The 13,772-nt window shown below is 35.8% G+C and overlaps 1 protein-coding gene across 3 annotated transcripts; it reads right to left on the reverse strand.

Annotated features, from left to right (window-relative positions):
* Positions 1–7,852: 7,852 nt before the first annotated feature.
* LOC116032135 (auxin response factor 2A-like) lies at positions 7,853–13,426 on the reverse strand. Of its 3 annotated transcripts, none has more exons than XR_004100736.1 (16): positions 13,109–13,426; positions 12,876–12,988; positions 12,557–12,652; positions 12,333–12,389; positions 12,086–12,241; positions 11,875–11,959; positions 11,497–11,587; positions 11,246–11,410; positions 11,003–11,122; positions 10,794–10,869; positions 10,539–10,710; positions 9,489–10,441; positions 9,191–9,381; positions 8,865–9,056; positions 8,475–8,651; positions 7,853–8,229 (listed from the first exon to the last, which is right to left on the reverse strand). XR_004100736.1 is itself a non-coding variant. In XM_031274558.1 (15 exons), the coding sequence occupies exons 1-14, from the start codon at positions 13,218–13,220 to the stop codon at positions 8,888–8,890; spliced, it is 2,556 nt and encodes an 851-aa protein (XP_031130418.1). In that variant the 5' UTR covers positions 13,221–13,426; the 3' UTR covers positions 8,266–8,651; positions 8,865–8,887. The 3 variants fall into 3 exon arrangements, 1 of the variants encoding a protein (XP_031130418.1); XR_004100735.1 differs by lacking the exon at positions 7,853–8,229 and adding an exon at positions 8,252–8,385; XM_031274558.1 differs by lacking the exon at positions 7,853–8,229 and having other exon boundaries at positions 8,266–8,651.
* Positions 13,427–13,772: the final 346 nt, after the last annotated feature.

Genomic DNA, 13,772 nt, shown 5'->3' on the forward strand with positions numbered 1-13,772 from the left:
GAGAAGTTTAGAGTTCAATCACCCTCTCTCTTGTGTTCAAAGTTCATTTCGGCTGCTTTTTTAGATAAAAGTGTGTTTAGTTCATCCCAACAATAAAACATAACTAGCTTGGTTGGTGTGAATGGTTGTGAACTCTTGTCCCTTAAGAGAGGTCGAGAGTTGGAACCCCTTCTCGTATGGAAAAGCTAATATGGATATCCCTTTGTCCCTTGATTGGACCAAGCTTGATGCAAACGGAGCCTGTTTAGGACACTTCGTGGTCTGACAAAAAAAAATGTTTATCCCTTACTTTTGAAGAATGAAATAAAAACTGAAGAACAAAAAATAAACAAAAGGGAAAAGTGCAATTTTCTATAGGATTCGTCCCTAAGTTATGGCCTAATTGTAGGATTCGTCCCTAAGTTTTGTACGCAACCACTTTTCGTCCTTAAGTTCTAAGTTATGTTCTAATTTTCGTCATTTTTCTAACAGAGGTGTTAAGTGACTTGTTTAATATAAGGGTAATTCTGTCCAAACACATTTAGTTCTCCCAGGTTCATTACTTTACCATTTTTTTCCCGTATTTCAAACATGCAAAATTTACATACTGTGATGATATTGCTTTTGTGGTTGAAAATGATGATAAAAATTGTCTTTGAGATGCTCTTGCTTGTAAGTACACAAAATTAAAATTTTAAAACAACATTCAGGACTTTCAATAACTAGAATATTGATTTCATTCAATATATTGAAATGTTGATATTTTTTAACACAAAAGACTTTCATAACAAAATTGATTCACAAAAATCATTTCAAAATGTACATATTAACTCCTTGTAGTAAACATTGGTTGCATTACGAAAAAAAGATTTTTCAAGATCTAAGCAGCAGTGGATTGGTCTTCAACATTAGCACCAAAAAAATATTTTTCAACATTTTTCAATGACATTATCATATGGAACAAGTCATGCAACAGCAGTAGGGGATTGAAGTTCAACATTAGCAACTTCAGCAGTAAGTGGTTCACTTTCAGCAGCTATATCAGCAAGACAGCAACAAGGTGTTGAACTTCAACTTCAGTAGCAGTAGGGGGTTCAACATCATTTTGCCTCTATTGAGAAAGTGTAATAAATGAGAAAATGAAATAGCCGATATAGAAAACATAATGTAAAGACAAATACAAGTGTAATTACTTGGTTTTTGCAACTAAGCTTGTTATGGCCATATTGTCCATAAATTGAACACTTCTTTTTCTGACCCTTTCTTGATAACTTGCCAACTAGCTTATCACCGACAACAGATTCATTCTCAATAGGATATCTCTTCCTTAGTGTTTTTGGTATACTTGTTTGCACTTTATTCTTGGGTGGCAATAGAAGTTTTTTGCCGCTGATACAATCTGCTGCTAATCGCTAATTGTCAAACAAGACCATTACCATATTCGTTTGCTTACTTTTGTTATCTTACTATTATATCCAAATCATTTAGTAATTATAAACTTATTACCCTTTTTCATTCCTTACTTTTGAAGAATGAAATAAAAATTGAAAAACAAAAAATAAAAAATAAACAAAAGGGAAAAGTGCAATTTTCGTCCCTAAGTTATGGCCTAATTGTAGAATTTGTCCCTAAATTCTGTACGTAACCACTTTTCGTCCCTAAGTTCTAAGTTATGTTCCAATTTTTGTCCTTTTTCTAACAGAGGTGTTAAGTGACTGTTTAATATAAGGGCAATTCTGTCCAAACACATTTAGTTCTCCTAGGTTCATTACTTTATCATTTTTTTTTTCGTATTTCAAACATGCAAAATTTACATACTGTGATGATATTGCTTTTGTGGTTGAAATTGATGTTAAAAATTGTCTTTGAGATGCTCTTGCTTGTAAGTACACAAAATTAAAATTTTAAAATAACAACATTCAAGACTTTCAATAACTAGAATATTGATTTCATTCAATATATTGAAATGTTGATAGTTTTCAACACAAAATACTTTTAAAAAAAAACTGATTCACAAAAATCATTTCAAAACATCCATATTAACTCCTTGTATTAAACATTGGTTGCATTACCAAAAAAAAAAAAAAAGATTTTTCAAGATCTAAGCAGCAGTGGATTGGTCTTTCAACATTAGCACCAAAAAAATATTTTTCAGGACTTTTCAATGACATTATCATATGGAACAAGCTATGCAACAACAGTAGGGGATTGGAGTTCAACATTAGCAACTTCAGCAGCAAGTGGTTCACTTTCAGCAACTATATCAGCAACAGGGTGTTGAACTTCAACTTTAGTAGCAGTAGGGGGTTCAACATCATTTTGCCTCTATTGAGAAAGTGTAATAAATGAGAATGAAATAGTCGATATAGAAAACATAATGTAAAGACAAATACAAGTGTAATTACTCGGTTTTTGCAGGTAAGCTTGTTAAGGCCATTGACAACACTTGTGTGCATAGAGTGAATTGTCAAATTAATGTGAATGTGTGTAAGGATAAAACGAAGAGTCTATGACTCCCCGAGTGTCGGTCTCGAAGGAACGACGTGGAGGTGTGTCATGTGTTGGTATGTTCAATTGATTGATTCATGTGATGGATTGAGTGTGGTTGGTGTGGTGAATGATGATTCAAAAGGTGCAGAGGTTCATATAGTTGTGCAAAGTGAAAGATAAAACAAATATGAGTAAATAAATGTAGGAAAGTAAGGGATTGGATAGTGTTCATCTATGTTGCATCCTAGTGTGTCTAAAGCAATGAATAAACGAAGCAATGATGTTGACTATTCAGGAGTGTGTCTTCTTAGTCCTCTTCCACCTCTGTGTACTAGGACTTCTTAGATTTAAGAGTGCCTTTAAACAACCAAAGTCCTAAGAGACATTTTATCGAACACCTTAGCTATACACTTTCCTACTATTCTTAAGAATTCCATAGGATCTATGATTGTCACAAAGCTTTCAATCTCAACTCTAATCAAAGACGTGAAAGAGTCAAGAGCTCAATCTCTCATCTAGATTGACCAAATCCAAACAAGATATCATCAAAACAACAATCAATAGACAAGAATAGAAATTCCAACAAACAAAGCAACTTGATCCAAAATAAGACATAAGATCATCACACTAGCAACATTTCTTCACACAATCCAAACCCTAGAGTAAACTAGCCACACATATTCAAGAATTTAAGAACAATAGCTAATTTAATCCAAGAACAAGATAATAAAAATAGATTAAAGTGTAATAGAGATCACCTAGTAGGAGTGTTTCTTCAATCCAAGCTTTTGTCTTCCTTTACAAGGTGAAATTGCTAAGCTAAACTATTCTAAAAACTAAGAAATGAAAAAGGGAATTTTCTAAGATTAAAAGGAGAGAGGAACTCCCCAAAATTGGAAAAAGGAAGGAACTCCTCTGAAATTCTATCAAGGGACCTTAAATAGTCTCCGAAATTTTGCCCTAGAAACATTTCCGCGCATTGCTCCATCCACGCTAGCACCACGCGTGGTTGCGTGCGTGGTTGGCTACTGGAATGTTGCAATGCCACCAACCACGCGTGTAGGCCTCATTCCGGGTCCTTTGGGGCTCCAGACTTGCTTGGTTTGCTTGTTTAGCTCGTTACTTATTCCTAATAGCTCCCGGGACCTCTATACTGTCTCTATTCATGCCAAAGGTAGCTTTGTGTGCGGTTAACGAATTTAAACGCTATAAAGCACCCTAGTTATACTCAAATAATGGGTGTCTTAGGAGCTTATTAGCCATATTTTCCACAAATTGGACACTTCTTTTTCTGAACCTTTCTTGATAACTTGCCAACTAGCTTATCAGCGACAACAGATTCATTTTCAATAGGATATATCTTCCTTAGTGTTTTTGGTATACATGTTTGCACTTTATACTTGGGTGGCAATAGAGGTTTTTGGCCGCTGATACTATCTGCTGCTAACCACTAATTTTCAAATAAGACCATTATCATATTTGTTTGCTTACTTTTATTATCTAACTATTATATCCAAAGCATTTAGTAATTATAAACTTATTACCCTTTTCATCCCTTACTTTTGAAGAATGAAATAAAAACTAAAGAACAAAAAAATAAAAAATAAACAAAAGGGAAAAGTGCAATTTTCGTCCCTAAGTTATTGCGTAATTGTAGGATTCATCCTTAAGTTCTGTACGTAACCACTTTTCGTCCCTAAGTTCTAAGTTATGTTCTAATTTTGGTCTTTTTTCTAACACAGGTGTTAAGTGATTGTTTAATATAAGGGCAATTTTGTCCAAACACATTTAGTTCTCCTAGGTTCATTACTTTACCATTTTTCCCCGTATTTCAAACATGCAAAATTTACATACTGTGATGATATTGCTTTTGTGGTTGAAAATGATGTTAAAAATTGTCTTTGAGATGCTCTTGCTTGTAAGTACACAAAATTAAAATTTTAAAACAACAACATTCAAGACTTTCAATAACTAGAATATTGATTTCATTCAATATATTGAAATGTTGATAGTTTTCAACACAATAGACTTTCAAAACAATACTGATTCACAAAAATCATTCCAAAACTTACATATTAACTCCTTGTATTAAACATTGGTTGCATTACCAAAAAAAAAAGATTTTTCAAGATCTAAGCAGCAGTGGATTGGTCATTCAACATTAGCACCAAAAAAATATTTTTCAGCATTTTCTAATGACATTATCATATGGAACAAGCCATGCAATAACAGTAGGGGATTGGAGTTCAACATTAGCAACTTCAGCAGCAAGTGGTTCACTTTCAACAGCTATATCAGCAACAGGGTGTTGAACTTCAACTTCAGTAGCAGTAGGGGGTTCAACATCATTTTTCCTCTATTGAGAAAGTGTAATAAATGAGAATGAAATTGTTGATATAGAAAACATAATGTAAAGACAAATACAAGTGTAATTACTTGGTTTTTACAGCTAAGCTTGTTATGGCCATATTGTTCACAGATTGAACACTTCTTTTTCTGACCCTTTCTTGATAACTTGTCAAGTAGCTTATCACCCACAACAGATTCATTCTCAATAGGATATCTCTTCCGTAGTGTTTTTGGTATACCTGTTTGCACTTTATACTTGGGTGGCAATAGAGGTTTTTGGCCAGTTTTTGTATAAATCCGAGGGATGAATTGGCATTATTGCTGGTTTATAACTCCTCATATTTGCTTCCACACTATAGCAATGGTGAACATAATCTTCAGGTACTTCCCCTTTTATTCTAATTGCTGCAATGGCATGATTATAAGGGATTCTATTAAGATCTCACCTCCTACAACTGCAACGTCTTTGACTCAAATTTACCTTTTAAGTCTTAAAAAAAGCCAGAAATGTCTTCAGCTTGGTAGTTGTCATCATTTGCTTTGTACGCTATCAAATCACCAGTTTGCGCCTTGTTTTGTTCAAGAATTTTTATGATTTTAGGACATATTTTCATTACACTTCCCTTCATTTTATTCTTCTGCATTCTTGACATTAGGTCAATTCTCAAACTCTCACACATTGTTAGTATGTACTTATCCCTTGCATGGCGAATTGAGCTGTTAAATGACTCACACAAATTATTTAGCAACATGTCAGACTTGAGATAATCAGAAAAATAGGGAAAATTATTGTAATTTGTGGCCCTCCATAATATGTCAATTATCAATGTCACTCCTGAATTATTAGTGGTGTAAATGTTGCCTCTCAATTTTCAAAACAGTACATATATTGCCCCTTTCGTATCGTATGGGAAGGGCAATATATGTACCATTTTAAAAATTGAGGGGCAACATTTACACTACTAATAATTCAGGAGTGACATTAATAATTGACATATTATGGAGAAGCATAAATTACAAATTTCCCCAGAAAAATATGCCCTGTAAAAGTGGCTTGGTTCCCTATCTAACATCCATTCGGCAACCTTTGGATTTAATAATCTCAGACCTTCTAAGTGCTTTTGAAAATCACTTTATGTAGTTGATCTACAAGCAACCCAAAAAACATGCTTCATGACTTGACCACCATATCCATCCTTGTTGAAATTAGCATGTAGATGTCTCACACAATGCCTATGTTCTATATATGGAAATAACTCTTCAAAAGTAGGTACTAATCCCTTTTGTTTATCAAAAATAAAGGTTCATCCAGTGAGATTTTGATAAATATGAAGATCACCATCTAATAACTCAAGAAACCACTTTCAAGTTTCTTTAAACTCACATTCAACGACAACAAATGCAATTGGGTACATGTTATTAGCATCTACCCCAAATGCACTTAATAATTGTCTTCCCTTGTGATTTCATTTCAAATGGCATCCATCTACACCAATTAAGAGCCTACATCCATTTAAAACCCCTTTTTTACATGCACCATAACATATATACAGCCTTTTGAATCTACTCCTACCCTCAATTGAATAAGTTTTGTCCAAAATCAACTTCACAGTAGTGCCAGGGTTAGTTTTCATAAGTTCTTCACAGTAATTAGGCAGCAAAGTATACTGATGAATTTGAGAACCAGTTACTAGTAACTTTGTCTTTTGTTTGGCCCTAAATGATTGAAATTTTGAAATGTTACATTTAAACTTTTTCTTCACATGGTTTTGGAATTGAACACTACCCCATTCCTCATTTAATTTGAATTCATCCTTATAATATTTGGCAAGAAATCCAGATTTTATCAACCGGTTGTCATGTTGTTTACCACAACTATGATTTGACCTATATGTTTTAATGTTAAAAGGACAATTTTTATTGCTCCTAGAACCAAATATAACCCAGTCATAATTTGCATCCCTACACTTTGCTCTAACACTCCTAGGCTCATTCTTCACAAAGTACACATCTTTTTTTCTCAATGCTTCACACCTTTCAACTGCCCACTTAAACTCCTTGTTATCTTTAAAAACCATCCCTTCTTGAAATTTAAAATCATCCCAGTTGAATTTTGATTCACTGAAAACTAAACTAAAATTACACCCTTCCACATCAGAATTTGAACTAATACTCCTTAATTCATCTTCAGAATCAACACAATTTATTTCATTTAGTTGCAGCACCAACAACATTACTATGTTGATCTTCACTAGAAAACTGAGAATCATCAAATCACCATCTAATGATGTTGATTTTTCATTCTTAGAATTACAGTTATCCCCTTCACCACTATGTTCTTCATGTGAATCTAACAAACCAAAAGTCATTTTACATTAAATAAGTACACCACCACTAATCAACATTAAATAATGAAAGCAAACAAAGGATAACAAAAATACTGTATTGATTTTATTCATTTGTGATTTTGTGGATCCAATTTTTTTTTTTTATTACATAAACTAATTCATAAAAAATTTAGGACCCTATTTTCTCATGGAAGGCAAGTTTTGACAGTTTACCTAGGAACCACTGCCATTTAGACAAATACGGAGTAATAAGAACTGACATTTAACACAACAAGCAAACAAACAAAAATTAAGCCCTAAACAACAAAAGGAATTAACGAAAACTTTTGGAATTGCTTAAACCTTGGGTAATAAACAAGTGCTAAGAACTTACACGGTGGAGTTTCCCTCTAGCTAAGTAATCGCTGACTACTCATCGAGAAACTTTTGGAATGCTTCGTCAAGATAGAGCTTCAATTTTGTGTGTTTGAGATATGAAAAAGTGGTAGCGTGCAGGGGAAGGTTGTGTGAGTGGATTAATAGGAGGAAGATTACTTAACACCACTGTTAGGAAAAAAAAAAAAAACGAAAATTACAATATAACTTAGAACTTAGGGACGAAAAGTGATTACGTACAGAACTTAGGGACGAATCCTACAATTAGGGCAATTAGGCCATAACTTAGGAGCGAAAATTGCACTTTTCCCTAAACAAAAAACCATTGTCCATGCATTAAATATAAAACACACACAAAAATGATTTCAACACCACATCATCTATTGTCCTTTTGTTTCACTTTTTAAAATAAAGGACTAAATTGAACAAAGTTAAGGTAGAAAAACTAAATTGAACAAAACACTATTACAATTTAATATCTATTTATCGCCTCCATTAGGCTCGAACCCACTCCTTTCCATGTGGAGGTGCAATCAAGTACCACTATACCACAAAGTCTTTTGGCAACTCTTTGGTTACTTTGATCCTTTAAAAAAATGTATTTTGATACATTCTTCCACAAGAATCAGCATCCGTTCAATCAGTTAAGGAGCAATACAGTGTGAATGTAAATGGGACTTGTAAGGAACTGCGATTCCAATAGACATAAATCAAGACCAAAATACTCCCATAAATATTAAATTGCATCAATAACATGATGGATGTATAAACTATAATGCCGGTCCGTAACTGTTGACATTTCAACTCCCAAAAACACTTTGAACATGAACTCTACAAAAAACAACTGCAGAGGCATTCGAGTAATCGTATTAACTTTTCTTACTTACAGAACTACTATGTACAAAAATGTGAAACATTCAAAAGCAATGTTACCTCATTAATGGCAATATACATACATACTATGTATAGAATATGGAACCATAAGTTGGCTTCCAAGGGGTCCAAAATTGCAAAAATATAAGAAGCTGCAATGATACATGCATCTCACAGCATTCAAGCATCCCCAAAAAATCAAACAACCTGAAATCTTCTCCTGGCAGCATTATCAACCTGTCATGTATGATACACATTACACAGCCAATGAGATTCAGTAGCAACCAACACGTAGATAAAAGGTTCGGATTTAAACTCAAATTCCTTGAGTATGTTCATTAAGATGAAAGCCCACCGAGAGGAGGAAAAGACTTGTGAGCATGCAAATATATGTGAGCATACATATGTGTATAATTATTCCCTCTAGTGCTTTACAAACAAAATACCTACCTAGATCTGAGGAGAAATCAACATTACTCAGCACTGGACACTGGAGGAGGCAGCAAACCCTTCACTTCCATAGTGTCCAATCCTGCAATCAATGATGTATCCTCATCCTTTGAATTCAGAGTTCCTGGCTTCATATGCTGCACCTCCTCTTTTGTGTAGAGATGAATCTTATGAACCATAGCACAAAATTCTCTGTTTTTAGTGGGAAGGAGAGGCAACAGTAAGTAAATGACACAAAATGTGCTATTCAAATTACAATGACAACATATGGGAAAAGTAGATAATCTTTCTTTATATATTTAGTGAAGATATGAGAATGTCCTTACTGCCACGGATCATCTCCCACAAGCATCATGTCACCCTCACCATCAGTATACACAACCATCCAATTGCTGTTCCGTGCCTTAAGTTCACCATTAAAATCAAACAGATTGTCCAGTTCAGCAATCAATTCATCATAGTTGTTGTACTTGGCAAGATATACGGACCTACCAAGGGCAGTGCCCTGTTTATGAACCTGAATATAAAGATGCATGTGCAAAAGCAAAGTCATGCACAAGAAGTTCATAAAAGAAACACGGAAAAAATAAAAATAAAAAAGCTTTTAAAAATATTTTTTAGAACCTTGGTGCAACTCCTTGTTGAACCACTGCAGACCTTGCCCGCCCTTCCTCTACCATCAACATGAAAGGTTTGAAGTTCTTTTTCCTTCTCATTGCCTGTAACTCTATTTATCACTTTAGAGTCCTTTGATTGCTCAGACCTTTGTTCAGATTCAGTTGCAGGTGACTGATGAGAGGATATACCCAAATCACTATGGACTATTGACTCAGTCATTGGATTTTCACTTAACATAGGACCCATTGAAGAAGAATTGCTAATCAGAGGTATGCCAAATAGTTTGCAGTTCCCCTTTTTTGGTTCAAATGCCTCATGCTGTTGTACTGATACTGGTTTTGGCATCAGTTCTCTAGAATGAGCAGGTATTTGCAGATAAGAAGTTGGAGGCATAAACCAGTTCCCCTGCTGACTTTCAAGTCTATGACCAGGTAGCATTGAATACTCACTTAAGCCACCACGCCTAGAGTCTCCTGGTGCCTGATAAGGTGTATCAGAACCCTGTCCATGAGGTTTTCTGCTTGAATCCATCAAATTAAGTGATAGACCAGAGGCAGAGGGTACAGCAGGCCATGGTTTTCCAAGTAAGTTAAACTCCCCCTCCTGATATTTAGTTTGTTGCTTCACCAAACTAGCAGGAACTGGCATTTGATCCCCTGACTGTAAAGAAAGGCCATGGGACGAATTAATGTACATCCCAAAACCTGATGATAGAAGAGCTGTAAATGATGACTCTGGCCTCCCTAAAGACAAACGTTTATTTGAACTACAGCGGTGTGATGCATAAAGATCATCAAGCTTCTCATCATTCACAGATGGTGGACATGGTGTTGGCTTCTCAGATGATTCTGACTCCTTACTTTCTGCAAAGGCACCTCTCAAGGTCGATAATTCTTGACCTTGCAAGACCCTTGAAAACCCACTGGCAGGAGAGGGGTCTATAGATAGTTTGGATGAACCTACAGCAAAGAAAAAAGTATATGAGGCTCCAATAGCTTGAAACCAACAGAATGGAAATGGCAAAAATGAGAAATATAAATTAAAAGCACTAACAACCTTCTCTTGTAAGAACAGATGAATCAGGTGAAGATGGAAAAGCATTCAATCGAGGCCTTTTTGTTCTTGGTACAGGAAGTGGATTAAGTGCAGATGGACAAAGAGAGGGCTCTATTTGCCAAGGTGAAACTCGGTCCGGCCTAGGAATGGTGGAAGTTTCATCCCACCGCACCTTAAAGTAGCCATACAGAATGACCATTTTAGAAGCAGAAATAAAAAGCAGCTAGTAACTCACCAGAAGACGCAAGATATTACCTTGAGGCATCTCCATTTCGATTCCGGCCACCTTTGGTGATCACAATCTTCAATTCCAACGATAGTTCCAGTAAACCTAAAAAGATTGTAAAGTTATCCCCCATATAACACTCAGAAATGAATTAATGATACTCATATTAAATTCTTAGACACATTTGAACCTAATGTGTCTAATGTGTGCAATGCTAAGTTGCTAACATCATACGTACTTCTGCTCCGGAGCTTCTTCCCCTTCAAACCTCATTTTGAACCTCATTCCAATGGAATAGTTGTTTTTCACAGACTCCATATATTGGTCATGTGGAATAATAAATTCTGCGGGGCTTGTCCTGCATAAATAAAATCACCAGTAAGTGCACACATTGTTTCAATCTGAAAGGCAAGATGCTTCTCTTTTCAACTCCTTTTTTAAATCATTTTCTGGACACAAGAAAAAGACTTTTAGTCCCTACCTAGGTTTGTAATACACCGTAAACATGGTTTTAGTCTGAATGGCATGCCATGCTGTTGCCAGCACACCAAGATGCATACTGTGACTGGATATAACAGATGATGGAATGTTATTCTGATGCCTCATCGTGCGTCTAACCCCAACAAGAAGCTCCCCATTCTCACCTCTAGAAATCGAAAAGGATAAGAGTCATGAAAAAAATTCTAAAAATATCTTTAAAAATAAATAATAAAAATATTTAAAATAACCAACCTTAAAAATATGAAGGCATCACCAGCAACAAGCCTTTTTGAACTAACAAAGACACTCCAACCACTTTGAAGGAGGTGCCTCCGTGGTTGTCCTGAATTAGGATAGCAGCATAAGTATCATTTACAAGAAAAAGCAGCCCAAAAAAAAGGCCCTTCTAGTAGGTTTGGGGTTGACATGGACAAAAGTTCGATGGTGTGCTGATACTAGTATCTAAATCTTTTTAACCAATTTGATCAGAAATTATTGTCATATTGAATTAGCTGCAATTACAAATAGTTGCGTACTCATATAAAAGATTTTAAAGCAAGTGGCAACAATAACTACAACAAATTCCACAAAGTAGGCACAAGACTATTTAGACCATAGATGCAATCATACCCCGAAATATATGCCTGAAGCGCCACTCACTTCCATGCAGATCCCTGGCCACCAGCTCCTGGCTTGGAGGCTGCCGTGACATGTCCTGTCATATAGATCAAAGATCACTTACCATCAAGCACTAGTTTCTAATAGACATCTGACAACAAACATAATATAATACAGAAATCATACATATACAAAGATTGTGCAAGAAAGGAATCTTTCTAACCAATGGTGGGAGACACTCATCAGCATGCCGTCTCAGCACTGAAAATCCTCCATGGGTGCTGGTATCTGAGGCTGTAAGCGTCTTACAAAAGGAATGTACTTGAACATGTGGCGGTGAAGGTGGCACGGTTTCCTTCTTAATTGCATTCTCATCTTGCTGCCATTGAATAACACCAATTAATATAAATCTTTCCCAACATTCAAATTCACAAATTGAGCCATCTCCCCTTCACAGTTATAAAACTTACATTTTCTTCCGGCATCAATGTTACTTGTGCATAAACCTCATCAGTATCTGCTTCAGCCTAAGCATTCACATAGAGAAGAAAATCGCATATGATTTGACATAATAAAATGCAGTTCGGACTAGTGGTGTGTGTCAAAAGAAAAATCTCAAGAAACAATAATTTTTTTTAAGCCAAATATTTTTTAAAAAAAATGTTAAAAGAATACCAACAGATCAGTATCTAACCTTCAACAGGACATTAACCACGCGGCAAAGGATCTTCCAAGGAAGCTTATAGATTGGCATCTGCTGCTCTGCCACTTGATTAGTTGATGCTTCAACCTACCAAACAAACACATAGAAGTTTCCGCACTCGTGAGTCGTGTCTACTTACTTAAACCAGCGTCATTAAAAAAAATCATTTAACCCAAATTGGAAATCCCAAGTTGGAAGGCAACGAAACGGAGCCATAGAATTTACATGTATGAGTAGAAGCAAAATCAGGAAGAAATCCTTATCCCATCTTAGCTCGAAAACATGCTTAACGAGTTGTGTAGAAACAAACCTGCTCGATATGACCTTGCGGGAAATAGAACACCAGCTCCTGCTCACGTGGCACTGTCACCAGCGGCCCGGCACAAGCCCGCCATAGCTCCGTGTACAACGCTCTCTCAACATCTAAAACCCCCAAAAACAAAACACAAACACACAAATTTAACTCACCACCTACCAATCTACAAACAGTTAAACAAATGAAAAATTCTACTAGAGAAAAACAACAAAAGCTGCTAGGCTCACCTTTACCGGCTCCGGAGACACTCCGACCACCGTCAGGAGCCGGCGCACACGAGCCACAACTCGACTCAGCGTAACCCCTGCCCGCGGCCGCCGAAGCCTCTGTAGTAGCCATTTCCGAACCTTCGAGGAGCTTCGCAAGATACGGATCTCACATCCCCCACGCGATTCTCCAAAAACAGATGTTCAGTCAGACACAACACCAAAATCACCTCAATCAACTGGAAATTCTCTAGATTCCAAAGCTTTCTCACTCTAGTTTCTCTCTCTACATCAGCTCTGTGTGTGTGTGTGCGCAGAGGATGGGCTAGTAGCGTTATGACACAGAACAGAGGAGAGAAGGGTCAATATAGACAATTGGTATGCTGCCACATTGCACACTCCCACAGTCCCACTCCGGACTCACATTATCATACTTTTTTTATTTTATTTTTTTTTTATCCCACAATACTAAAATATTAAATTTTTTTTTGAGTACACTAAAATATTAATCTTATCATCAAAATTATTATTCTACGGAGTAATATTTAACTTTTTTTCATTTGAGTAATTTTATGAAAATTTTTAAGGTATATATGAATTTTGTTTAGTAAAATTAAAATAACTTTATATTAGTTTAGAAGGGGGTGAATTGGATCTCGTGAGTGCATATGACGACATTGTGCTA

This window comes from Ipomoea triloba, chromosome 10, assembly GCF_003576645.1.
Source record: "Ipomoea triloba cultivar NCNSP0323 chromosome 10, ASM357664v1".
NCBI classification, from domain to species: Eukaryota; Viridiplantae; Streptophyta; class Magnoliopsida; order Solanales; family Convolvulaceae; genus Ipomoea; species Ipomoea triloba.

Excerpts from the sequence above, each read along its gene's own strand:
- LOC116032135 (XM_031274558.1), bottom strand. The coding sequence starts at position 13,220 with ATGGCTACTACAGAGGCTTCGGCGGCCGCGGGCAGGGGTTACGCTGAG. Across the intron at positions 12,653-12,875 it reads CGCAAGGTCATATCGAGCAG|GTTGAAGCATCAACTAATCA; the intron begins GTTTGTTTCTAC and ends TTTGTTTGGTAG. Across the intron at positions 11,588-11,874 it reads CTTCAGGCATATATTTCGGG|GACAACCACGGAGGCACCTC; the intron begins GTATGATTGCAT and ends ATCCTAATTCAG.